We start from the raw sequence: 26,383 nt of genomic DNA, 5'->3' as shown, positions 1-26,383 counted from the left end.
TGCCGCCCAGGGGGTGGGGCTGCCAGGCAAGGAGGGCCATCCCAGAGGAGGACTGAGAGGGCCTGACTGATGGGTTACAGGAACCAGAAAGCTGGGAGCTGTTAGCCTGCGGGGTGAGGGTTGGAAGATCAAAACAGACTCTAGAAACTGGGGAAGGGGGCTGGCATGAGGAGCGGAGGGCAGATTGGTCTTGGACATGAAGAGGGCGGAACATCCTGGGTGAGGCGAGACCACCACCGCCTGAGGGAGTGGGCTCGTCCTGGGTGGCCCCAGAGGATGGGCCAGGGGAGCCCTTCCAAGACCAGGTCTTCACCACCCAAGCCCAGCCTCCCAACTGGTCCACCCCTTCCAGGGTTTTCTTTTCCATTCCATTCTCTTCACTAGCATCTTCACCCAGGCTCTGCCTTCTTGGGAATGGGGATTAGGCCTGGAAGTCACGGCCACTGCCTGACCCCTTAGAATTTCATGGCTGGAAAGTCTTGTATTTTGTCCAGCCTTCAGCCCCCCTACTGAGTCCCTGTAGAAATTCCTAACGAATGGCTTCCCAGCCCCAGCCAGCAGCCCCCAGTGACAATGCCCGGGGCGCCTCCCTCCCAAGCCACTGCCCCACGTTAAGCTGTGCCAGGGATCCCTGCAGTGGAGGCTGTGCCCCTCTGATGCTCACCTCTCCGCCCAGGTTCTGCCCGCTGGGTCCACCGGGATGAGCCTCTCTCCCTGCTTCAAGCCAGCAGCCGTGTGGTTGGTGCTCCCCACTCACTCAGCCGCCTTCTTAGCCTTCTACATTTCCTCATCTCCGCTGCAGTTTGTCAGTGAGTTTCTTCAAGGGTGTTATTGAGATGGGGGCGTAGAGACATGAAGCCTTTAGAACAGAAAGGGCCTTTGAACTTGGGAACCCACCTCATTTTATACACGAGGAAACTGAGGAGTTAGGTCACTTGCCCAAGGCCACACAGATGGCCCCAGACAGGGCAGTGCCTCAAGCCCCGTCACTGCTCTTTTCCTGCCACCCACCGACTGGTGATGGGCCCAGGCAGGCAGAGGGCAGTCTCAGCTGTTGACGCCACGCTTCTGGTGTCATCCGGGGTCACACTAGTGCTTCTTTGGGCCGCCCCATCCCCAGTGACGTGTTGAACTTCAAGTTGACTAAAAGCCCTGAATTGTTTTATAACTCGATTTTCTTCTGATTGTAAAAATTATATATGCTCAATGTAGAAACATTAGAAAATACATAAAAATATAAAGTATAAACCTTCACAGCACTTCCTGATGCTGTAAAGTTCCCCCCACCGTGCACTTGGTTGCTTTGCCTTTAGCTGTATAAATAGGACTCTCCTTCCATCCTCCATTAGGCCGGACGTCTTGCTAGGTCCCAGCCAGCTCTCCTGTCTCTCAGAATTTTGTTTTGTTACCAGTTCTTGTTGGCACCTGGGCAGGGCTCAAAAAGACACAGTGGTGTGGCTGAACGAATGACAGCATCCCGATTGTCGGATTGTTGGTGCGACGGGTGAGGCCCCCTGCGGCCCCAGAGCCCACACCTCCTCTCTTCTGGGTCGGATCCTCCTCTTTCCCTCCCTGAAACACCTCCCCTCCTTTTTTTTTTTTTTTTTTTTGCGGTACGTGGGCCTCTCACTGTTGTGGTCTCTCCCGTTGCAGAGCACAGGCTCCCGACGCGCAGCCTCCGCGGCCATGGCCCACGGGCACAGCCGCTCCACAGCATGCAGGATCCTCCCGGACCGGGGCACGAACCTGTGTCCCCTGCATCGGCAGGCGGACTCTCAACCACTGCGCCACCAGGGAAGCCCTCCCCTCCTCTTTTGTTCTATTCAGACTCTCCCATTTTTCCAGCCCAGCTGAACCCCACCTCTTCCAAGAAGTCTTTGTTCTTTCAAATGCAGAAGCCTCCTTTTTGGGTTCCACAGCCTTCGTAGTCTGGCCACACCACTTACCCTTAGTTATCCACTGACTTGCGCTAATCTCTTCCTTCTGCGGGGCTGCCGCCTATTTCCCAGGCAGCGGAGGGCACCCACGCCGTTCTCGTTTCCCTCACGGCACCCATCCTGCAGAGTCCTGAGATCATTATGGGCCCTCAGAATGTGACTGCTGGCCTGACCCTGTCTGAGTGGTGTCCCGTCCTTGAGCCCTTCTGAGTGGCTTAGAGGGAGCCCCCGGGTCTCCCCACCCCCATCCCTGGCTTCCTGGAAAGCTTGCTCCCCCTAAAGTTTGCATAGCAGTTAATCATCTGGGTTCCCAACAATGGGCTCTGCCCATCTTGGGACATGTAAAAATAGGATTTGGTTTGCCTTTCACATTGGGAGGCTTCTAGAGATAAAGAGAAATCCTCTGTGCCTGGCTATTTAAAGAGACATAGGGAGGGGTAGGGGCCCTTTCCAGTCCTCTGGGCTTCACACAGGGAGCCTTAGAGGTCAGATCAATGTTTTCCTTTCTCCTCACAGCAACAGGACTACCAACTCTTCTCACGCCTCCCAGGACATCTGCCAAGGGCCGGGGCCTGGCAGCCCCCTCCTCCATCCCTGGCGGGGGCGTGATGGAAAAACACTGAACTGGGACTTGGGGACCAGGGTCCCCAGAGTAATCAGGTCTCCCCAAGCGATCCTGGGTAGGTGATGGGCACGGCCAGGTAATCTCTTACGTTTCCCTCTACTTTGAGTTGCCTAGAGGTGCGAGGCCATCTGCCGGCCTCCCCATCGGCAGCGTGTGCGTGCTTCTGAGCACAGACCCTGAGCCAGGCTGTCTGGTTTCTAGCCCAGCTCCACTACTAGTTAGTCATGAGACTTGGGGCCAGCTGCCTAACCTCTCTGCCGGGTGTGGGGAGCAGCCCCCATCTCGTAGGGTGGCTGGAAGGTCAAGGGAGCTAATATGCATGAAACACGAGTGTGCCTGGCCCAGAACAAGTGCTGTGCAGGTGTGACCATCCCTACAGCTAGGTGTCTGACCCAGAAGTGACGGGAATTTTGCGCCCTACTATTTAGGAATGTGGCTCTTCCTCCTGTGGTCCTGGCAGGGTGTGGGGAAGAGACTGGACCCCAAGTAACTGCACCCGCTGGAGGAGAGCCACGAGTCAGTCAGGCTGCAGGAGCCAGGGGAGGGCCTGATGCCACCGTGAAGAGCAGAACACGCGGCCTTGGGGTCAGCAGGCACTGACCGCCCAGACTATGGGCAGGCCACTTGATCTAGCAGGCTCTTGTCTTGACCAGGGCCATTGCTACTTGTAAAAGGGTAAAGCTTTGACTAGAATGCATCAATTGTTTTGATTAATTTCCCTGCAGGTGGAAAAACGAGGTCTATTAAACAAAAAAGCAGAAACACAGAAAATGATAGTTCTTTATTTTGATAGTTGAGGGGAAAGTTATAAAACAGACAGCACAGAGCTTTGTGACTGCCTCAGATAGGCGATGAACAATGAACAAGCAATGAACACAGGGATACAGAAATGTAAACAAGACAAGGCTTCCAGAGAATGTTAGTTTATGCTATACACCTTCCAGAATACAGCAGCTCCCACAGACTCTAAAGTAAACTAAAACGAGAGCCTTCCAGAACAATCCATACACATTCTGAGAGAGGTCAGAGAAGGCTCCTTCCCTGCATCCGGGGACTATGCGGTTGCTGCTCTTTCCGGGCAGGAGAGGCCAAGGCTGGTTCCACCTGGGCTTTGGCTTCACGGGGCGGCTTCACCTGCTCTGTTCTGTGTTCTCTTTCGAGTTTGCCTTCTCGCTCTTCGGCAGGCTGGTTCCAGCCCCTGCCCGTCTTTCCCTTTTGACCCACACCCCTTTCGTGTTCTTAGCAGGAAGCCCAGCAAAGCCAAGGGAGCCTGGCAGAGTCCCTCAGGTGGAGCCAACCAGCCCAGGGGTGGCTCCCTCCTTAGGTGCGCAAGACCCAGCCTCGCCATTTGCCAAACATTCAGAAAAAAGGCTACAAATGTAACTTGTTAACCATCTAATACTGTCCTCCCTGTAGAAGTTTCTGATATGACTGGTTATTATTCTGTCCCAATTTTTTTGTTCCCGTCCTAGGGTTTTTGACTCTCCCAGGAAGAGAGCAGGCCTCGCAGCCTGGCCCCGCACTCTTGCTGTTACTTCAGGCAGTGGACTCTGGGCGCATCATAGACTCATCACCCCAACCGGCTTACCCCTGCGGCCGCAGCTGGACACCCCCCACCCCGGATCTCCGGAATGGTGAGTTGTTCCGCAAAAGGTCTGTTATCAGGAGGCTCTCGGTCACCCTGAGACTTGCCTTGAAAGGATGTGGGAGGGAGGCAGAGACACGGGGAGGGAAGAGCAGAAGATGTGACGGCTGTCCCGGCAGAAGAGGGAGAACAGAGAGCAGTACCGCCTCCTCCAGGCAGGGCTGGAGGAAAGTCTTAGGTTAAATATCTCAGGAGGTATGAGGGGTGGGTCAGGGCAGCCACCCCAGAGCCAAGGCGCAGAGGAGGCGTGAAACGTACAGGATAAATAGAACTGCGTGGGGAGGAGAAAAGCCAGCTCCACCCTCTCTTAAAACAGTCGCCATCGGCACCAAAAATATATTACTATCTGTACATATGTCTTCTTTTAAAAAAGGAAATAAAACCTCCTTGGCACCTTGTAGTTGATTTCTTAAAAATGAGGTGATATATGGCAAGGCCTTCCGCGTGCGCGCACGTCCACGGCTGTGCACACGCGTGCATCTCCCTGTCGAAGAGCAGCGCCCCGCAGCGCCCCTGCAGCCCTGAGCGCGAGGAACATGGCCCGGCGGCCCGCCGCCAGCTCCTGCACGGCTGTTGTTTGCAGGGGTGCCCTCTGCCGGAGCGCCTGACTTTGCCGTCCAGGGGGGACCAGCAGCCCCCCATCCCCCCGCTGCTCCAGAAGCAGAGGACAACAGGATCGCCCTCACGTACCTCCTCTGGGAAGGAAGTCCTGTCTCTGGACCCGAGCTGCTTCAAATCGAAGGCAGCCCTGGCCCGCCCCGCCCGCCCCACAGTTACACACGTCTGCCCGGGCTCAGAGTGGCCTCTGCCCCCCAAACACCGACGCAAATGCGAGCAGAGGTCAGCACCGGCCCGAGCGAGCACACGTGCCCACGGGCTCCACGCCAGGTCATTGGCGCTCCGGCAGGAGGCCGCAGAGGGCGGGCGGGCGGGCCGGGCAGCAGGGAGGCGGCCCTCGCCTTCTCGGGGCTGCCCAAGCCAGGGCACCACTGCTCAGAGGTGGTGAGTGCCCTGCAGCAGGGAGGTGACGGTGTCCTGCAAGGCCACGGCCACCTTCTTGGAGGTCTTGCGCAGCAGCGGGCTGTCAGGGTGGCGCTCCTTCAGGTGCAGGACGTGGCCCTCCTGGCTCTCAGACGTGCAGCCGCACTCCTCGCACACGTACAGCTTGGCCCGCCGCTCCTTGTATGCGTACTTCTGCTGCACGCCGTGGATCTTCTTGAGATGAGACTCCAGAGAGCAGCGCTGCGTGAAGGCCTTGTCACACAGGCTGCATTTGTAGGGCCGCACACCTGCGGGGAGGGCAGTGCCGGCGTCAGGGACCCGACTCCGCGGCAGAGGAGCGCCCGGCGGCCTGCCCGACTCCAGCTCCCCAGCGAACCGCGGAGGACATCTGCCCAGAGCTCCCAGGCCCCCCGGGGCCCAGGACATCAGCACGGCGGCCGCGGCCGTGGCCTCCGCCGGGCGGGCTCCTCTTACCAGTGTGGGTGCGCACGTGCCTCTTCAGGTCAAAGGTGTCGTTGAAGCCCTTCCCGCAGTAGGTGCAGAGGTGCCTCTTGACGTCGTTGTGACACTTCATGTGGCGATTCAGCATGCGCTGGTAGGCGAAGGCCTTCCGGCAGATGTGGCAGGGGAAGAGGCCTCCACCGGGAGTGTCCCCCAGCGTCACCTGTGGGCGAGGACGGGGTTTGTGACGGACACCCAGGAGGTGGGGCTGCAGGTGGCAGACTGCGAGGACACACACACCAGCCCCCAGCCACGTGAGGAGGGCGGTGCCCACCCCAGGGGCCACACCTCTGTGCCGCTGGCTCCCGGAGGTCTGGTGGTGGAGCTGGAAGGAAGGTCCGCCTCCTGTTGGGCTCCTGAGTCTCTGTGCAGGGCCGCCACCCAGCCCCTTCCTTACCATCTGTGGCCATCTCCCCACAGAAACAGCCCGATTCAGTAACTCTACCCGTTAGAAAGTCCTCCCTTCACTGAGCCCAAATCTTTCTCTGTAGTTTCTGCCCTCTGTTCCCATTCTAAGCCTTAGGACAGGGAAGAGTGCCCACGACGTGGTCTCCGTGCAGCCTTCCCAGGCTGAGGCCACCGCTAGGAGCCTGGAGTCCCCTCGCAGGCCAGCCCCGCCCCTGGCCTTCCTCGAGCCTGACGTGGTCTGGTCTGAGTCCCTTTGCCACCCTGATGACTCTCTTGCTTATAAACTTTTTTCATTTTCTTTGTAATTATGGAACAGCTGTTCAGAAGTGGAGACGTGGCCTCAACGCCCTACCTCTGTGAATGTTCAGAGGTTACTTGTGCTTTGTGGTGGCCTTGTCGCTGGCCACTCCTCCCGAGCTCCCTGGGCACCAGGCGCACCCCATCACCCCATGCCTTCGGGCACCGGGTAAATGCCTTGCTGCTAGCTAAGCAAGCCCTTTGGGGTCAGGACTCGCTCCTCTGGCACATCTGCTGTCCTGTGCCCCCTGCTCTCTCTCTCCACACGCTCCCTAGCCACTGGGATTAAGGGGTGGGAGGAAGGGCCCTCGGGGATCAGGGGCACTGTGTCAGCTCCCCGGCCAACCGCCCAGCACATGTCTTGGCGATTCCCCTCTGGTTACAACATGTGGCCACCGCAGTTAAGAGAGGCGGGAACAGCATTGCACGGCCAGTTGTCTCCAGTCTTTTGGCTCACAGAAAAGCTCCACGGGAGCCCTTCCTCTAGATGACTGCTTCCAGATCCCAGAGCTTTCAGGAATGCAGGCCCAGCCAGAGACAGCCTGGACGCTGCACGCTGGAAAGCAGGGGCATTCCTGTGAGCTCCTTCCTGCCTCTGCTGCTGAGCAGGGGGCGCTCACCAGGCCCCGCCCCAGACGCAAGGCTCCGGGATGGAAGCACACGCTTGGGCAAGGCGGAGACTGCCGCCGGGCACCTGCGCAGGGAGTCGACCACCGAGCAGACTCCAGACCTCACTCTCAGGCGGCGGAGACGCAGGCCCAGGCCAGCTTGCAGAGCCAGGCTCATGCTTCCCCACTTCTCCTAGAACTTCTGTGTAAAGAGGTGCCTCCCCTCAAGACCAGAAATGAAGCTAAACAACCCCCAGAGAGGACTCCAAAGGGTTAAGCGTCTTTGGAACCTCACTGCTTCTTCCCAGCGCATGGGCATTCTCACTTCCGACCCACTTCTCTTCTTTCCCACCCCCGTCCGTGCTCCAGTGAGGTGCACTTCTCTGCAGAAACCTAGACCCAGATCCAAGGCCAATCTCTGCTTAAGTCTCATTTGTGCCACGTCTCGTGGGCTGGACCCAGGAGGATACACGTGCCCCTGGTCATTGGAGACAGCATGAGGGTCAGTACCTTCATCTTGGTGCGCAGGAAGCCATGGTCCCTGCTCTGTGGGTCTGCCAGGCGGCTCGTGTCTTCGGAGGGCAGCTGGGCCACCACGCAGGGTCCTGGGGTCACACTATAGCTGGAGTCCCGAAGGCTCATGTCCAAAGCCAGGGGGCAAGAAGGGGGTTCGGCCACTGATGGCTCTGGCTCCCTGTAGGGCTGTGGTGGGCAGAAGCCTAGGCTGACTGGGAAGAGAAGAACAGCCAAGTGAGGGGCTTGGTGGAGAAAAGGGGATTGCGTGGGATTTCCGGAAGGTTCCCTGGCAGTTAGCTGGCTGGACCGTGGAGCCGCTGCCCCACCCCTTGCAGGCATGTGGCAGAGCAGGGCTGCCCCCAGCCCACTGCATGCCGCACCTCCCTCCCCCCACCCAATTAAGGTAATTACAGGTGACGCCAGCCAAGCTCCACGGCCCACAGGCCTGCCCGCTGAGTAATTTGTGTCTTAGTGGAACTGGGAGGACCAAAGCTGCCCTGCCAATTATTCTTCCCAAGCTGTCTGCCTGCCCCACCTGGGCCAGTCCCTCTGGATTCCAGGCCTCATCCACGCTCCTGCAGGGACAAAGGGCACCACTGGAGGCCCTGGACCCAGGGACTCATCCCTGCCCCAGAAGGGTCCCGGTGGTCTGCGCCACTCCGAGCCTCTCTTCCAGGCAGATTTAGCTGCTGGCCGTGGGGAACGGGTGGTCCTAACCCCTCTCTCCTTCCGGGTGGTCTGTCCCTGACGTTGCAGCTCACTGGGGCTCCAGGCTCCCCACTCCCGCTGGCCCAGCTTAGCAGGTGAGCAGGCCGGGTGGGGCAGGGCAGGGAGGAGGTCCCGGAGCAGCAGGTGGATGCAGCCTAACAGTCTCCTGGGCAGCCTGCCCGGCTGTTACGCAAGCCTCCCCCAGAGCAGGGACCGCTCACTTGCTTGGTCGCTGTGGCGCTTTGAGGGCTGGGCTCCCGCCCTTCGCACGGCAGCTGCAGCGATACCAGCAATACCGGCAGCCCTCTGACACGCTGCTCCCCACGGCAGACACCTCACGCTAAACAGGGCCGGAGAGGCTTGGCCCTCATCCTGACTAGACAGGAGGGGAGCTCTCCCGAGTGACACAGAGGAGACAAGTCTCAAACCCCCAGAGCTGAGGCAAACAATCTAACGTTACAGTTTGGTCAGTATTTTTCTCCCGAAGAGGCTAAGCTAGGAACATTTTCCAAGCCTCAGAAGGAAAAATCAAGAGGGGCACAGGAAGGAAAGGATGAGTGGGCTTCAGGGAGAGGGACTTAGCAGGTTGACTAAGGGTCTCAGAACCATGAAGGCGGCCCCCTGCGCCTGCAGCCCCCGGCCGGTGAGACAGTGGACGGGGTCCCAGGGAGGGGCGGCCCCCAGCAGGATGCAGCGGGCAAGGCTGGAAGCAGAGGACACACCAATGGAGGAGGGGCGAATATGAAGGCACCCAAGTTTCGGGAGAGGCCCCCGCTCTCGCCCCCTTCAAACACAACAAAGTTCTGACGGGAAGAATGCGCCTGCCCGCCACCCAAACCCGTTCTGCTGGCACTGGCGCCGTCTGTCTGTCCGTCCGGGGACTCTAATGTGCCACCTCATTCCGGGAGTTGATTCACCAGCACCTGGCCCTGGCCTGGCCTCTCTCCAAGCCCTGGACGGCTGGACGTCAGGCCGGAGCTCTCGGAGGCCCCCCCCGCCCCCCATCCTCCCACAGTGACAGCCGTCTGTGTACAGGGATGGGGGCTGCCAGAGGGTGGGCGTGTCAGAGTGTTGGCAGCTTCAATTTATGCCAGATTACCAGCTATTGGAGATCTTGGCTGAGAATTCAAAACTGGACGACAATTTCCATTCCTCAATCCAGGTAGAGACAAACAGGAACCTCTACCCTCTTCTGTCTTTCAGTATCAGAGAGCGAGATCAAGGCTCCCAAAAGCTGGAGCCGGGCCTCAGAGCCTGCACACGGAGCAGCAGAGGGAGGAGTGACAACAGGTGAGGGTTAACCGGTTTGCGCTCAAACGAGTTGTCACCCTTGGCTCCCTGCCTCCACGAGAGTGGGGTCCATGGTGAGGGTTCTGAGGATCTAAGCAGGTTTAGGGGGAGAACTGTTTTGCAGGCCCGCCTCTCCCGTTCCGCAGAAGCCCTGAGATGACAGTGCTGGGGAACCGGGGACAGGGAGCGGGCCTGCCTGCCCTGCCCCTGTGCCGCTTTTCCCGAGCGAGGGGCAGGTGAGGCCGTCAGGGTGGGGACGGTTGCCTCGTCCCACCAGCCCCGCCAAACCTGTCTTCCTGCCACCCCCGGAGCGTGGCCCTGCCGCCGCGCCTATCACTGGGTGGCACCGAGCGGCAGCGAGCAGAACCGGCTGGGCCCTGCTTGTGCTACTCTCTGTCCCCTAATTAGATGTTTCCGGCAAGGTGGCGGCCGCTGTGGCTGCTCATCGCCCGCCCGCAGCTGAGGAGTGTGGCAAGGCCCTCTCCCTACCCCTCAGGGGCTGCACGGGTTCCCTTTCTGTCGGCCCAACATGCCTCCACCTGGATGACATTGTGGGCATTGGGCCCAGAGCAGCTTCCCACCCGAGGCCTTCAGCAAGTCCCCTCTCTCTTGCATTGAAAGCTCCTGGCCCAAATACCAGACAGGGTGCCAGGTCCTACCCTATCCAAGGCCTCAGGCCAGGGCTGGGCACGAGGCCTGGCCCTAGGCTCTCTGGGGAGAGCAGGTGAAGCAGACGTGAGGACACCTAGCCACGGGCTGGGGCTGCTGCTGACCTGGAAGCGGCAGGGAGGCGGGGGGGGAGCCCAGTGTGTCAGCACAGCCCAGGCTGGCGTTAGGCGGTCTTGCACCCTTATCGGGAAGGGCAGGGTCCCCTGTGCCCGTCTCCTCCGGCCCCCAGGTCAGCTAGCAGGGGCCTGAAAGGGAGCCAGTGCCAGCCAACTGGCAGAGCTGGGCAGCCCTGGAAACACAACGGGCCCATCTCTCAGCCTGTCGTTTCCATTCTGTGAACGCCAAGTTTTTCTCTCAGGCAGGATCTTTCCCCCCTTTCCCAACCGTTCCTCATACCGCGTCCACAGTGAAGTTAACCAACCCCGTGCACCTCAGCCTCACACCAGGGTGGACGCTGCAAGCGGTGGGACCGTACTGTGTTTGCGCCCTTCCTTCCCTCCCTCCCGTGCAGCACGGGGCTGGCACCCCTGTGGCACACCACACGATACTTGCTGAGCATGAAGAGAGTTAAAGAAGAAGCCTGACATCAACAATGGCCGTGCTTTGCTCCCGTCCTCCCTGTGCCCAGAGGACTCGGCCTCACCTGCTCTCTTTCTGGGACAAACAGTCTGGCAGGATTCTGCCTCAGGTCACCCAAGCTAGGGACAAACAGCCTGGCAGCTTGGGTGACGGCACCCTGTGGGACAGCTAGGAGTCCCATCTAGCCCACCGTACCCATCCGTGGGCTGGCTGTCTACCCTCCCAGCCTTGCTGCCCCGGAGAGCTCGGCAGACGCGTCCCTCACTGCCAGCACTTCCCAGGAATCAGAATGATCACCGTCAGAGGCATAATCTCTCCCCAACTCCACTCCCTCGCGCCCCTACGTGTGTACTCTGGGGCCCAAAGCTGACTTTCTCAGCCTTTCTAACTCGGCCCAGAGAGAGCTGCCCAGGTGCCCACACTGCCTAGTCAGAGCCAGGCTGAGGACGCTCCAGTCCCACGCACCTCAGCCTGGCTGCCCCCCTGGGGTAGGCATGCGCTGCTGAACTGGCAGAACGGACTGCAGACGCTCCGTCTGAAGTGGGGAGGTGGGGGGGCGGTGGGTAGGGAAGAGGCCCCAGGATGCTCATGGCTGGAGCATGTCATTCAGCTTCTGCCCTCCAGTGCCTTCCTGGCCTTTTGAGATTCCTCTCAGCAGGGGCCTGGAGAACCCCACTTCATCCCCGTTCCTCCCCGTTCCTGGAGCTTCCCCTTAGGTCCAGGAGATGGAATTTAGCCCCTGGGTACAGGGGCCTGGGTTCATCGTCAAGAAACCAGCATCAGTCCCTGCACTCCACAGTCAATAATGACACAACGAAGGAGAAATGCCAGGGGAGATGGAGGGCAGGGGCTCGAGGGCCAAACAGGTGGCAACTTAACCATGAACCCTTTCAGTGCTCCCGGCGTGAGTGGTGCCGTTGCCCACCCCTGCAGCCTTCCAGGCCCTGTACCCACTTCTGGGCTTTTCCCTCAGCTTTGGGAGGAGAGTGAGGCCCAGGGGACTGAGGGTGGGAAACCTCTAGAACCGTGCCTCAGAGAAGAGGCTGGAGTGCTGGTCAGACTGGGGCCCTGGAGTCAGAGCTGCCAGGCTGGGGCCCAGGGTCTTCAGTCAGTAAACACTTTCTTTCCAGGCATTCTTTGCTGCTCTAAGGGTCTCAGAGGGCCCTGGCGGGAAGGTCAGACCTCAAACGCTTCATTCCCCAGCCCTCCCGGTGCCTCTCCCAGTGGGACCGGATGGGGTCAATGCTTACTTGGTCACAACGTGCTGAGTCTGTGAGGTGGGGTGAAGGAAACGTGCCCAGCCGGCTCTTAGGGTCACGGTCGGCTGGTGATGGAATGGCCCAGTCAGGGGACAGGCCACCACAAAACACACTCCCCACCCTCTAGCCATCTGAGGCACCCGAGCGTGGCCCGAGAACATTCCCTTTCTCGTTTCCAAAAACTGTGGGAAAACTCTCTAGTGGGCCACATGGCTTTGAGAGGCAAAAGTAAGCTCTCTGACTTCTGTTTGCTTGAGCCCACAGGACTCTCCCTGGCAAACTGTCACCTGCACCTCCAGGTTAGACCCCACCCTACATCCGGGATGATCCTGCAGAGTGAGCGGCTCCCCTCACCTGGACAGCAGCGGCAGGTGGCCCAGACCATCCTGTGCACCTGATGGGACAGCCCCTGGGTGCAGGTCTCCCCCGCCACTCCCACTATGGCCACCAGAACTGTGCTGGGGAAAATCACTAGGATGCAAGGAAGTCAATGATTTGAACAAACGGAATTCCTTTGTCCTTTGTAAAAGTCAACACATGATCTGTTACTGATTGGGATGGGAAATAAAACTAAAAATAACAGCACACTAGTCTCGAGCAAGGCTCTGCTCACCTTTAACACAGTCCAAGTTCGGTTTATCAGATCCCAAGGAGCAGCTAGGCAGCAAGTCAGACAGGTGAGGGAGGAGGCAGGAGCAAGGAAGGGGGCTCGCGTCCCTCACCCCCTCACATGGCCCTTCTGGAGGTGGAACACCGATCAACTCCCCAGGGAACTTGGAGAAGCAAGAAACTATACACAGAATCCTGGGCCCACACCCTGATCCGCCTCCGGGTGTGGAGGCAGCGCACTTCCCTTTCTGTCTCAGTTTCCCCATTGGGGTCATCAGGACTACTGGCGCATCCCGACCTTTTAAGGAGGCTGTAGATAGGGGCCTAGGCACTTGAGATAAGGCTAAGCTGTGAAACACCCCACCAGCCCTGTAGGCCATAGGATCCTGACGGTCGTCAGGCCACCACTACACCCACAGTCTCCAACAATTTATTCAGGACAGAAACCGAGGCAAGAGCCCTCACAGGGCCCCTCACCGCCCTTATTTCACCACTCTCCTACAGGGCCCGGGGCGATGCAGGGGAACCTGCAGATCAAAGGTCAAAGTCGGTTGGTTAATTACAACCTCTCCCCCGTTGGAGGCGCTGGGCAGGGTGTTCAGCGCATCCCGCGCCCCACCCCCAAGGCTTGGGGAAGGGGAGTTCCGAAGGAAACTGGCTCCCGACCAAAGATTCTGTTAGGGGTGGGGGAGGACCGAAGGCGCAGAAGAGGTCTCGGGGCTAACGTGGAAGATGCCCCTGGAGGAAGAAACAACTGGGGTTACTCATCCAAAGTTGACTCCCACGCTGTCAAGGCGTCTTCCGAAAATAAACTGGGTGCCCCAGCTTCCCCCGGGGCTGCTCCCTGGCTGTGGGGTGGGCTCCTTAAAACCCCTCTCAGCTCAGTGGTGTCCTCTGCAAGGTCGAAGGAGGCGCGTTTCTAACAGAGGTGAGAGCTGATCCCACCTTTGTCTTTAGGGCTAGTGGGGTGCAGCTCGGCGCCTTCCCCACAGTCTCGCGCTCCCCACGGCTCGGAGTTCCTGCCTGCCCGACCCTCACGGGGACCTTCTGGCAGCCAGTGTTGTGGGTGAGAGGGAGAGATCAATGAAGGTGGCTTCAACTCTGGGTCTTCTCTTACATTTACACAAATCTCAGCAGAAACTCCAGCTCGCTCCCTGCCCCCCTAAGTGGCACCGCTCCAGTGCCCTTCTCCCGCCTCATAAAAGTCCCGGCTTTCGGGATTTACTGCACGAGAGTGGAGGGTTATCTGAGCGGTGACACACCCCGTTGCTTCCCCTGCGCCGCGGCTCGGACCAGTGGAAGGGAGAGCGGCACCGCGCGGGCCCGCGCGCCTCGGACAGGCCTGCCCCCCGCCCTGCCGGGGTCCTGGGAACGGCTGTCGCCCCCACCTGGCAGCCCCCGCGCCCACCCCCGCCCCCGCCTGGCCGCTCCTTCCGCCGGCCCTGCCCCACCCCTCCCCCCGCGCCCGGGGTCGGCCGCGCCGCGGGCTAACGGGGCAGCGGCCGCTTAAACATTAAATCGGGCGCCCCAGCTGCGCCGGCCGCCGGGCTCCGCGCCACTGCGCCCCGCACGCTGGCCGCTCGACGGGGCCCCACCGCCCTCTCGGCAGCGTGGGGTTCGGGGCGCGCGGACTGGGCGCCTCACCTGGCACATAGATCTCTCCGCGCTCCTCGTCGGGGAGCTCGCTCCAGTTCCTCCTGCACGTGGAGACGCACGTCTTCTTCACTAGAAACGCACGAGGCATTTTCGAACCCTCCTCGCCGGGTACCGGCCGCTTCCGTAACTAGAGCCGGAGCCGTCCCACCTTTCCCTGGCCGGGCTGGGGGCGGGCGGGGGTGGGGGTGGGGGAGCAGGTCGGAGAAGAAGTCGCCAAAGCGTCCCGCGTTGCGCCGGGAGGCCGTGCCCGGGACGGCGCGCGCCCGTTTCAACTCCGCGGAGCTGTCGCCGTCCTCCGTCTGAACGAGGTCCCCTTCAGCCAGATGCACCGGGCGGCGGGGGAAGCGGCAGGTATGCTCCTCCCGGCGCGACTGGCGTCCCTCGCGTCCGCCCGGGAAGTCTTAAAGTGCGAGCAGGACGGACGGGTTCACGCTTTATTGGCTCGCAGCGGCGTGTGTTGGTGGCTGGGGCGGGGAGGGGGGGGAGCTGATCTGAGCTAATTAGCTTGGAGTGGCCCGGGGAGCGACGGCGCATGCGTTGGGAAATAACGGTGACAACCCACCTATTTGTTACCTGTCGAACCGGTTTCTATTCCGCTGCCGGTGAGGTGGCCTCGCGGGCTGGGCGGGGTGGCCGGGAGCGGGCGGGCGCAGGGCCCCCGGCACACGGCTGCCCAGCCGGCCCAGCCGCTGCCCGCCGGGGACCTCCCAGCTGGAGTGCTAGCGTTCGCCAACCGGAGTTTCGGAGTTTCGAAGGGAGCAGAGGAGGGGAGGGAGGGGAAGGGGCAATGTTATTCGGCGCTCGCACGCTCTAAGGGCGATGAAGTGAAACTCGCCCGACTGGGCCCGGCCCGGCGCGCCCCGGGCGCCTGGGGAGGCGTGAAGCCGTCGGGCGGGACTGGGCGGCCCGGCCCACACTTGTTGAACCGGGCCCGGGCCCGGGCCCAGGCGGCCCCGGGTCCCAAACGCCTGGCTGAGCAATTCGTGGTTCAGCCCAGAGGGAGGTATTTGCTGGTCGCCGGCACCGTTCGGAAAGGCACGCGGGGCCGCAGGAACGCGCAGGCCGGTGGGCGGGCAGGCCGGGCCTCTCCGGGCCGGGCCGTAATACAAAGCGGAGAGCCCGCTTTCTGGCCGGGCAAGTGTGGAAGGTTTCGTAGAGGAAGGGGCGTTTAAACCGTTCCGAGTCCACCGTGACCCCGAAAGACCTCAGCGCCTAGTCACTGGGGCTTACACCGCCGCCCCCCGCGCCCCCCGCGAGCCCTCCCTCATCTTTGTTCCAAATGGCCGGAGTTCAGGTGCAGCAAGACTGGAGGTGAGCCGAGGGCAGAGGACCAACTTACTTTGCCTGGCCGCAGCCACGGCAGTCAGGGAGCTCATGTCTTGGCCTCAGAGCCCAGCCCTGGCTGAGGCGCAGCCCGGGACCCCTCACTCCAGCCATTCATCACGCTCTGCCCAGTCCCAGGACCCGCCTCCTGGAGGGAGGCCCCATCCTCCTCAGAAGCTGAGGAGCACTTGGTGGCCTCCATGAGGCACAGTAACTGTGCCACTTCGGCCACTGGGCTTCTCTTACCAGCTGAGCTAGTAAGGGCAGGCATGGGACCCCTTCCTCTTTTTAGCTCTCCCCCTTCCCCCGTGTAAAACAAAATAATATTTCAGAGTCCCTACCACACATACACCTTTCTCACATATTAAATGTTTGCTGGAACAGATTAGGAGGAAATTAATCTGATAAGTGAATTCACACAGTTCAAAAGTCAGGAGTCAGAAGGGAGCAGCCTGCTTATGGTGGACTTTCAGGCGTCTAGTGGAAGAAAGTAGTTTTTCAAGGGGGAGGCTTCCAGAGGCCCTTTACATGCCCCCACTGGACTTCTGTAGAGCACTCCCTGGGTGGGTGGGGAAGGTGTGGACTTTGGGGGCAGATGGGCCTCCTTCTCTGCTCCTTCCTGGAACCTGTGAGTCTGGCCAAGGGGCTTTCCTTTCCAGGCTGTATCCTCGTCTGTCACCTGAGAATCCCATCATCTACCTCTTGGGTCCACAGTGAGGATGGTGTGAGCTCTGGCAGGGGCACTAATGTTTGCCCCCTTCCCCTTCCTTTCCCAGGCTCTGCTTCCCTTGTCAACCCTCCACTCTTACCCTGGACCCTTCTGTTCAATTGACATTAAGCGAGCACCTGCTACTTGCTTGTCTTTTTTTTTTTTGCGGTACGCGGGCCTCTCACTGTTGTGGCCTCTCCCATTGCGGAGCACAGGCTCCGGACACGCAGGCTCAGCAGCCATGGCTCACGGGACCAGCCGCTCCGCGGCATGTGGGATCCTCCCGGACCGGGGCACAAACCCGTGTCCCCTGCATCGGCAGGCGGACTCTCAACCACTGCGCCACCAGCGAAGCCCCTTGCTTGTCTTTTGAATATATCCTGGGCAAATAAGTTTGACTAACACTGCCTGGGAGAGAGGTGAATTTATTTCATTCACCCAACAAATATTTATTGAGCACTTTGGTTGTACCAGACCCTGACAGGGGCTGGGACACAGTAGGGGCTTCGTGGAAACTCTGATGAAGTTTCGTAGATGATGCTGGACACAGGCAGTCTTTCTCATCGGGGGAACAACTCAAATGTCTCCACTTGTGGAAAGAAAGTTACACAGTGTACAGATCAAGGCCCCAGGAGGGAGGGATATTCGTCCATGCTGCCCACTGCTGTATCTCCAGCATCTCAGCTGTGCCTGGCACATAGTGGATTGTCAATAAATATTTGTTGAATGAATGAATATCCTATGTTTCTTGACTCATGTGACCCATTCAGCCTTTTATGCTCCAAATTTGCTAGAGGCATAAATACAAAGCAAATTTCTTTCTTATGAGGAAAGCTATACTGCAAGTTCAGTGTGATAAAGGGCAACTCTCAGGGATGGGGGCTGGGGCATGGAGAATGTGACCATCTAAAGGACCAGTGACAAGCATGTCATCCAAGCACAGAAACCCAACGTTGCCACTTTTGTCCGTTTGGAAACCAGAAATCCAGATTTATGTGTGAAATCTACCAATTTTTAATTAATTAATTTATTTATTTATTGGCCACACTGCACAGCTTGCAGGATCTTAGTTCCCTGACCAGGCATCAAACCCGGGCCCTCAGCAGTGAAAGCGCAGAGTCCTAACCACTGGACCACCAGGGAATTCTCCGAAATCTACCAGTTTTTAAATGTTGACTTAGCTTTTTTTAAAACGTGGAATGAGTCAAATAAAATACAGTCGTGTGACAGATTTGACCCGTGGGCTGCCAGTGTGTGGCCTGTGGTTCAGGAACCAGACAATGTGTGTGAACTCGGGTAAACACTGAGCTGAACTGTGAGCTCCATAAGGGCAGGCACCTTCTGCCCTGTTCACGCAGTGCCAGTTCGATATCGTTCTCTCCTTCCTTAATGCAGTCAACAAATATTCATTGAACACCTACTGTATGCTAGCACTGGGTATCCTGTGACGCAAGGCAAACGAAGAATAAGGAAATGACTGGTGTGTTGCAGGACATTTAACTAGTGATGGGATGGTGAGAGGGGCGCTGAGATCTGAATGAGAGGTAGGAGCCAGCTGCGCAGGGCAGGGAAGAGGCTGATCCGTAAATGGATCAGGTGGCCCCAAGGCCCCAGAGCAGGAGTGAGCAGCGCCTGTGTGTGTGTGTGTGTGTGTGTGTTTGTGATGAACCGAAAGGCGAGGGGGCTGGATCATGAGGGGATGGGAAAGTGTAGGAACTGACCCTAGAGAGGCAGGTCGGTCGTGTCATGTGAGGCTCAGTGTGGTGGGAAGCCTTGGATCTGCTATGGGGAGAGGAGTGTGTCACCAGGGGAGGGGTGCTGAGGGTGGCAGTAGGGAGACCAGTGAGGAGGCTACCATCATAGTCCAAGAAGGAGGGGATGGTGGCCTGGGCCAGCTGCAGGCAGAGCCATGAGTGGTAATTCCAGGTGACATAGTAGCCATGCTGCTGGTACAGTGGACAGGGGTATGAAGGAAGCAGAAACCTAGCAGGCAAGCAAGGCCCATGTCCCCTGAAGGCTGGTGGCTGGCAGCCGCCTTTAGAGCTCGGCTCCCATCCCAAGTAGCCCAGGGAGAGCTAGGGCAGGAGTCGGATGGAGAGGTTTTAGAACAACCCCTTCCTGTTCTCAGAGAAGGCTTCTGGGGAGAGCCGGGATGAGGTTGGGTGGGGCAGGGGCTTAGAAGCATGGCGGCTCGGGGCAGAAAGGCTTTTGGGAGCTGTGCTGAGAGGACAAGCAGAACAGAGCACTGGACCTAGAGTCAGGCTGCCCCAGACTCTTAGTCTCCAGGGACTTGGGCTAAGCCCCGTCTGTACGGGGGGCTCTGAGTTCCAGCTCTGCTCCTCAGAGCTGTCAGGAGATGCTGTTGATTCACTTTTGCCCAGAAGCCTAGCAGCCCTTGAAAATGGACTCAGCCTTATAGCAGGCCGACAGTGCCCCTGGCCACCGAGGCCTCTGCTTGGCTCAAGTAGTGGCCTTTCCAGCTCTGTTTGACAGTAGCCCCGTGGAGGCTGCAAAGCCCCTGACAAACTGTGACGTGCTGTGGGTGACACTGACACCTCCATCTCTTGCTGAGTTCTGTCCTGTCAGCTCCCAAAGCATCTGGAATCTTCCCACACCTCCGTCTCCACGTTTACCACCCTGATCCTTCACAACTGAATAAAGTCCTTGGGGCCCAGCGTGCTCTGGCCCCAGCTGGCCTGACCCCGTGCTTCTTCCTTCTCACTGATTATGTGTGTGCCCGCCACACTGCTGGCCCTCTGTCCACTGAACTGGCCAAATCCTGTTCCCAGCTCACGCCTCTCCTCTGCTGCTCCCTCTGCCCGGAAGGCTTTTCCCCACTTGATGACTGGCTCTCTCGTTACTCAGGTTTCAGCCAGATGTGCCCTCTTCCAAGAGTCCTCTCTGACTGCCCTAGCTAAATCGTTGTCCCCCCAGTCACTTCTGTCCCATGACCCTATTTTCTTATTCTTTTTTGCAGCATCTCTCTATTAAAAAAAAATTTATTTATTTATTATTTATTTGGTTGCACTGGGTCTTAGTTGCAGCAGGCTCCTGAGTTGCTGCTCCAGGGCTCCTTAGTTGTGGCTCGTCTGCTCCTTAGTTGTGGCACACGGGCTCCTTAGTTGTGGCATGCAAACTCTTCGTTGTGGCATGCATGTGGGATCTAGTTCCCCAACCAGGGATCGAACCCGGACCCCTTGCATTGGGAACGCAGAAGTCCCTGCAGAATCTCTTATTCCATGAAATTTTGATTTGTCTTGTTTGTTCCTTTCTCCCCCAGTGTAAGTTCTGTACGTAAGGGACCTCTTTTAACATCATTTTTAGTAGCTTTATTTAGATATAGTTCACATACCATAAAACTCACCCTTTTAAAGTGTACAGTTCAGTGTTCTGTTTTGTTCTGGTTTTTCTGTTTGGGGCTGTGCTGTGCAGCTTGTGGGGCCTTAGTTCCTTGACCAGGGATTGAACCTGCGCCCTCAGCAGTGAAAACATGGAGACCTAACCACTGGACTGCCAGGGAATTCCCAATTCAGTGGTTTTTAGTATCTTCACAGAGCTGTGCAACCACCACCACTGTCTTCCATAACATTTCATCACCCCAAAAGAAAGACCGTACCCGTTAGCAGTCACTCTCCATTCCTCCCAACCCCCGGTTCCTGGAACCCACTATTCTGCTCTCTGTGGATTTGCATAATGATGTGTTCTTTTTAAAGCATCTCTGTATCCCCAGTGCCTAGTGCTGTGAGGATGGGTATCTCCCATTTTACAGATGAGATAACTGAGACTCAGGACTCCTCAGGAAACTGACTTTCCCTTTTTTCAGTGTGCCTAGTGTCTCCACAGAACTGGGATGCCCTGGGGAGGATGGAAACTCAGCAGAAAGAGAAGAAATGAGTTGTGGGCATTGAGTGGGGAGTTCCCTGCTCAGCCACCTGCTGCAGCCCACACCTGGGCCCTCTCGGCTGGGAGGTCACTCTTGCGGGCGGGCTTGCTGACTGCAGATTCAGTGCTGGTGGTCTGAGTTCAATGTTATGCCTGGCCTGTGCCAGGGACAGTACCAGCACCACCCTCCCACAGGGGAGCAGACATCTGGGCAGGCAGGTGAAGGCTGAGGGTAGCTGTGTGAGTGGAGGGCCAAGTCAGGGATAGCAACGGGTTGTGGCCTGAAGCCCAGGCTCCACCTTTTAGGAGCTCTGTGACTGTGAGCAAGTGACTGCACCCCGCTGGGCCTCCCTTTCCTTCTCTGTGAATGGTACCCATCCTCAGGTACCTCAGGGTGCTGTAAGCCTCAGTGAATCCATGTGGATGCTCCCACCACAGCATCGAGAACTACACGTGGGTTCCCTCCCTCCAGACCCTGGGCCCCAAGGAGCAAAGGCTCAGAAAGGCTGGCGGCTGTCAGAGGCTGAACAGGGGCCGGAGCCAGCATTGTAGTTTCTGACCCTCTGAAGCCTGTCTCCTCAACTGTAAAAGGGGTTTAATAATCATTCCTCCCTCCCTGTAAGTGATAAGGGCTGGGGATGTGCAGTTATCAGCACCCTCTGGGCCTCAGACAGGGAAACCAGACAGGCTCCTGTTACCTCCAAGCTGCCTTCCCTCCCAGGGCTGCTGTCATCCTGGCCTCTTTCATCCTAGATTTAATTAGCCAGGCAGCCCCACTCCACAGCCTTTCCGGCCGAAGTCATCACTCCCATTTTATAGGTGGGGAAACTGAGGCACCTAGAGGGAAGTAGTTTGGGATTGCCACCTGTGAGTCAACTGTTGAGCCAGGGCCCAGAGGAGCTGGGACTGGGTTTTCCAGCTGGACTTGTCCCTTGGGGTGGATCCCTGTCTCCATCCCCTTGGCACCCTGGGCACCCAGAGAGCCTCTTTTCCAGCTCTCTCTACCTCACCACTCCCTACCACCTCCCATTTGGAGGGCAGCAGGAGGGGGTGGGGAGGGGCCTGCCAAGCCCGGGGAAAGATGAGAAACTAGTTGGCAGCGCTGGCATGGGGGCTCAGGCCTGTTTCATCTTCAGAGCGGGCTAATGAGAGCCAGAGGCGTTACTCAGATCGGCGGGCTGTGGGTGTGGGGTCTGGACGCCCGCGGTTCTGTGCCCTGGAAATCTGCGATCAGTGGGGCGTCTGCAGCCTGGACCCTAGACCCAGGAGGGGCTGCTAGCTGAGCCCCAGGCCCAGCCCTCTGAGTGTCCCCAAACAGCCCTGCTCCATCCCTCTGGAAGTCAAGTGTGCTGGGCTCGGGCACTGCAGACCCCAGATCTCCTGCGGCGGCAAGGCCTCAGTTTCCCGGTCCGTGCTAAGCGTACTGTGAGCCCCGTGACCGGACAGACCCTGCGAGTCCTCACGTCTGCATCCCGTTGTTTTCCGCCTTCATCGCAGCTTGGGACTTGGCCCCGCCAGCTTTACCCTGGTCTGGCTGCCGCGACCCTAGCCGACCGTCGGCGCGGCCTCCGCCAAAGGTCAGCAGCTTCCGCCTGCCCCGACCCCGGCGCCGGCTCAGCGCCCCCAAGCCGAACGGGTGGGGAACCGGGGCCGGCGTCGGGGAAGCGAAGCCAAGCCCTGCGGCGCCCGCCCGGCCGGTTTAGCCGGGCCCACGGCGCGCAGTTCCTGCGGGCGCCCGAGGACCGCACCTTGTACACCCCCCAGCGGCCACAAGGGGAGCCCCAAGGACTCCAATCCGCGTCACCCCCAGGGGCCGCGGGCGGCTTGCGCCGCGCCCGGGCGCCGGCGCGGGGCGCGCTGGTTGCCATCCTCAGCAGTCTGGCAGGCGCGGGCGGGGCCCGGGCCGCTGTCCGCCGGAGCGCCCTGAGATTGCAGTCCGCACGCTGTGGGGACCCTGGCATCCGGGAGCCCAGGCCCACCCAACTCCACCGCCTCCGCCTGGGCCTGCGGCGGTTCCGGGGAAGGGGGGCCTGCGCACAGCGGGACAGTTAGCCCCAGCGAAACCAACAGGTCTTCACCTGCCATCAGGGAGGGCGCGGGGGGCGGCGGCCGGGAGGGCGGGGGAGGCGGTGGCCCCGTTACGGCCCCGCCCCCGAGAGGGACCCGCCTCAGTTCGACCGCCCACGCGCCGCGCGCCGCGCGCCCCGCCCCACCCCGCCCAGCGCCGCCAGCCCGGAAGTAGCCGGCCGGCCAGGTCGCCAGCGGCCGCTGGGTCAGGCAGGGTGAGAGCGGTCAACCCGTTACCGCGGGCGCCGGGGCGGTGCTGTGGCTTCGGTACCGGCTGCAGGCAGGCGGCCTAATGAGCTCTCGGCACGCACCCCTGCGCTAGCTGCCTGCCCGGCACCCCCGCCCCTGCTCGCCAGCCCTCCTCACCCCGGGGACCCTGGCGGCCCGCCCTAGCGTCACCCCCGAAACCTCTGGGTTTCATCTCGGGACCCGGGTGCGGGGTCCCCGCTGGCCTCTGCGCGTGGCCGAGGGCGGTTGGGATCTGCTAGGCGGCCCTGGGGTGACAGTGGCCCCTTCGGGGTTGGCGCAGGGGCTCGCGCGCCCTCTGGCGGCTCTGGGGCCCCGCGCGTCTCCAGGCCGCACGTCTGATCCTCCCTCGCTCTTCTGCAGGGACTTGCGTGCCTGACCATGGGGCCCACGAGCCGGGAAGCCTGGGCCCAGCGCCTGGGCACCTTCCGGGCCAGCCCGTCCACCTTCATGGCAGGTCCTGAGGGTGAGGATCTGGGTCGTCACCTGCTGAGCGACCTGAGGAGTGAGAAGCTGAGCGAGCCAACTAAGGTAGGCCCTGCGCGTGACTTGTGTCCTGGCCCACGTGGTCCCTTCAGCCGGCCGTGCCGTGAACCTCAGCTTCGTGATTCCCACCCAGAATCCCCTATCCCCAGGTTTCCTTGCTGGCTCTGAGCTTGGAGTACCCAGCGCAGCTGTGGCCGGACGCTCCTGCGGCCGAAGTAGCCGCCACCTCCTTGTTGGATACCCTGGTCCTTCTACCCCCGCGGCCCTCGGCTCTGCGGCGGCCCCTTCTGCTGGCGGCCACCACAGCCTTGGCGGCAGGAGGTGCGTTGGGCCCCACCTCGAGAGCCTCCCGCCGGCTCTTGCCCCTGCTGCTGGGCTTGGCCTCGGGCCGCGATTTGGGGAGAAGCTTCGGCCCTGCCTCGGAACAGCGCCCCCTGCAGGCCACAGCGTGGGAGTGCCTGCGGGAGCTGGAGAGCTGCAAGCCTGGGCTGCTGGGGGGCTGTCTGGGGCTACTTCGGGGCCTGCTGGGGCAGGAGGCCGCTGTACAGCCACTCAGCCTGCTGCTGGCACTTGCCCTGCGAAACGCCTTGGTGATACAGGCCAGGGCCAGGGCTGGCCTGCAGGGCCTGCTTGTGGCTGGGGACTGTCCCACCGAGGGTGGTCCCTGGAACTGGATGCTAGCTGAGGAGGGTGATGCCCACCTTCAGCCCCAGGCACCCAGTTGGCCACCAGCTGAGGAGGGGGAGTGTTGCCTTGCCACGCTGGAGCTCAGTCCTGAGGAGGCCCGGGAGCTGCGGGCTGCCGTGGCCCAGCTTCTGGACATCTCCTACCTGCTCACTCCTGTGGCCCAGGCCCAGCTTCTGTGGCTGCTGGGCTGGGCCCTGCGGGGTCTTCGGGGACAGCCACCAGTGCTCTTCAAGCCACAGCTGGTACGGCTGCTGGGCACAGCACAGCTGACGCTGCTGCACGCCATTCTGGCTCTGAAGGCGGCCTTTGGTGAGGCACTGTTTACAGCCCAGGATGAGGCCTTGCTGCTTCGCCGGCTCACCTTGGCTGCCCAGCACCCGGCCCTGCCCCTGCCTGCCCATCTCTTCTACCTGCACTGCCTCTTGAACTTCCCTGAGAACTGGCCACTGGGCCCCGCAGGCGAGGAGGCTGCCCCGCTATTGCTGGGGTCCCAGCTATGCCGTGGCCTCCTGCCCAGTCTCCTGCATGACCCGATGGCCCTGCTGGCCCGCCTGCATCTGCTGTGCCTCCTCTGTGTGGAAGACGAAGAAAAGGAGGAAAAGGGCCAGGATCAGAGCCCCCGGCAGTACCTGGAGGAGCTACTGGCTGGCCTGCGGCAGAGGGCAGCCCTGGATGGTGGCCCCCGGGCCTTAGCCACTCTCTGCTTCCAGGCCTCCTACCTTGTTGCTCGCTGCCTGGCCGGGCAACCTGTGGTGCTGACACCCTTGACCCACGGACTGGCCCAGCTGTACCGAGCCCGGCCTGCACTGGCTCCCCATTTCGTGGATCTCTTGGATCGGGTGGGCCCTGAGCTGGGGGAACCCTTAAAGGTGGTCTTGCGGCAGGAGGTGGTGTCCAGGCCAGGCAGGGATGAGGCCCTTCGTTGGCACCTGCAGATGCTGGCAAGGGTGGCAGATGGGGATGCCCAGAGTGCCACCCTTGGCTTCCTGCAGGCTGCAGCTGCTCGCTGCACGGACTGGGGTCTCCAGCAGGCCCTCCTGCAGGTCTGCCGGGCCCTGCTGCGGGCAGGCGTTGGAGGAGGCCTGGCGGACTTGCTGCAGGCCCTGGCCAGGCAGCTGGAGGACCCTGATGGGCGGGACCACGCGCGCCTCTACTACATCCTCCTGGCCCACCTGGAAGAGCCCAAGCTGGGGGTGGCCTTGGGCCCCTCCCTTGCCGCACCTGCACTGGCCTCTTCGCTGGTGGCCGAGAACCAGGGCTTTGCTGCAGCGCTGCTGGTGCAGGAGGCCCCGGCCCCGATTCGGCTAAGCATGGGTCCCCACAGAGCCAAGGGCCCGGTCCCAGTGCTGCAGCTCCAGGTGGAGGTGCTGGAGCAGGTGTATTCTCTGGAACTGCGCTTCCGTGTGGAAAGACAGCTCTATGCACCCTTGGGGGCTGTGCACGTGCCGTGCCTGTGCCCTGGCCGCCCCACCCGCCCTCTGCTGCTGCCTCTGCAGCCCCGACGCCCGGCTCCCGCGAGGCTGGCTGTGCGCGCCCTGTACACCACACCCAGCGGCCTCACCTGCCATGCTCACCTGCCACCCCTGCTTGTGAACTTCGCTGACCTCTTTCTGCCTTTCCCCCAGCCCCCCGAGGGGGCCAAGCTGGGCTTCTTCGAGGAGCTCTGGGACTCCTGCCTGCCAAAGGGCACCGAGAGTCGCTTGTGGTGCCCTCTAGGGCCACATGGGCTGGAGGCCTTGGTGTCCCGCCACCTGGAGCCCTTTGTGGTGGTGGCCCAACCCCCGACCAGCTACCTTATAGCCATCCGTCTGCCCCCAGACTCGCGGTTGCTGCTGCGGCTGGAAGCAGCCCAGGCAGACGGAGTGCCTGTGGCCCTGCGGACTGATGACTGGGCCGTGCTGCCTCTGGTGGGGGACTACCTCCGGGGGCTGTCAGCGGCTGGCTGAGCCCCAGGGCTGGCACAGGTAGGAGCAGGACTGCGGCCTTTGCAGGCTCTTGCCCAAGAAGGGCTGCTGAGAGCCAGGATACAGCCCCGTAGCTCCTTTCTGTAAAAACAAAACAAAACAAAGCCCCCTGTATTTGCTAACAATCCTCACTGGTTTGTTTTCTTTTGGGCCCTGGTTGGGGGAAGGCACAGTGGGGTGGGGGTCAGAGGCTCCAGGAAAGCTTCCAAGCTAGGAACCCGCAGACTGCAGGGCATAAAAGTTCCTTCCTGCCCGGATATACTAGGATTCTCTAGAATCCCTGCCCAAGAGGCAGGAGAAAAAATAGCCACATCTTTGCTTCCCAGAGAGGGAAAAGCCTTGCTCAAAGCCACCCAGCAATTTAGGAATGAGAGTGAAGCTGGACTTGGGCCTCCTGACCTGTGAGCCAGTGCTTTTCAACTCCAGAGGTTTGCAGGGTCTCTGCACAGGGAGCTCAGGCTAGATAGGACGAGGGACCAATGGGCAGAAACAGAGGAAGCTGCAGTGGCCTGGTGGCCCCTTCCTCTAGAGCCCATGAGCCACAACTACCGAGCCCACGTGCCACAACTGCTGAAGCCCGCGTTCTGCAACAAGAGAAGCCACCGCGATGAGAAACCCACACACCACAATGAAGAGTAGCCCCCGCTCATCGCAACTAGAGAAAGCCCGCGCAGCAACAAAGACCCAACGCAGCCAATAAATAAATAAAG

At 60.3% G+C, this 26,383-nt stretch overlaps 2 protein-coding genes across 6 annotated transcripts; one reads left to right on the top strand and one right to left on the bottom strand.

Annotated features, from left to right (window-relative positions):
• Positions 1 to 3,324: 3,324 nt before the first annotated feature.
• OVOL1 (ovo like transcriptional repressor 1) lies at positions 3,325 to 14,468 on the bottom strand. Of its 2 annotated transcripts, XM_032641406.1 has the most exons (4): positions 14,298 to 14,468; positions 7,534 to 7,751; positions 5,684 to 5,873; positions 3,325 to 5,496 (listed from the first exon to the last, which is right to left on the bottom strand). In XM_032641406.1, the coding sequence occupies exons 1-4, from the start codon at positions 14,395 to 14,397 to the stop codon at positions 5,201 to 5,203; spliced, it is 804 nt and encodes a 267-aa protein (XP_032497297.1). In that variant the 5' UTR covers positions 14,398 to 14,468; the 3' UTR covers positions 3,325 to 5,200. The 2 variants fall into 2 exon arrangements, with proteins under 2 accessions (XP_032497297.1, XP_032497298.1); XM_032641407.1 differs by lacking the exon at positions 7,534 to 7,751 and having other exon boundaries at positions 14,298 to 14,386.
• Positions 14,469 to 14,505: 37 nt separating this feature from the next.
• On the top strand, positions 14,506 to 25,800 carry AP5B1 (adaptor related protein complex 5 subunit beta 1). Of its 4 annotated transcripts, none has more exons than XM_032641403.1 (3): positions 14,506 to 14,660; positions 22,900 to 23,067; positions 23,172 to 25,800. In XM_032641403.1, the coding sequence occupies exons 2-3, from the start codon at positions 22,918 to 22,920 to the stop codon at positions 25,653 to 25,655; spliced, it is 2,634 nt and encodes an 877-aa protein (XP_032497294.1). In that variant the 5' UTR covers positions 14,506 to 14,660; positions 22,900 to 22,917; the 3' UTR covers positions 25,656 to 25,800. The 4 variants fall into 4 exon arrangements, with proteins under 4 accessions (XP_032497294.1, XP_032497295.1, XP_032497293.1 ...); XM_032641404.1 differs by lacking the exon at positions 14,506 to 14,660 and adding an exon at positions 22,215 to 22,293; XM_032641402.1 differs by lacking the exon at positions 14,506 to 14,660 and adding an exon at positions 22,451 to 22,505.
• Positions 25,801 to 26,383: the final 583 nt, after the last annotated feature.

This window comes from Phocoena sinus, chromosome 8 (assembly GCF_008692025.1).
Source record: "Phocoena sinus isolate mPhoSin1 chromosome 8, mPhoSin1.pri, whole genome shotgun sequence".
Lineage (NCBI taxonomy): Eukaryota > Metazoa > Chordata > Mammalia > Artiodactyla > Phocoenidae > Phocoena > Phocoena sinus.
Note: the sequence above shows the minus strand (reverse complement) of the source record. Positions and strands in the feature narration are given on the sequence as shown.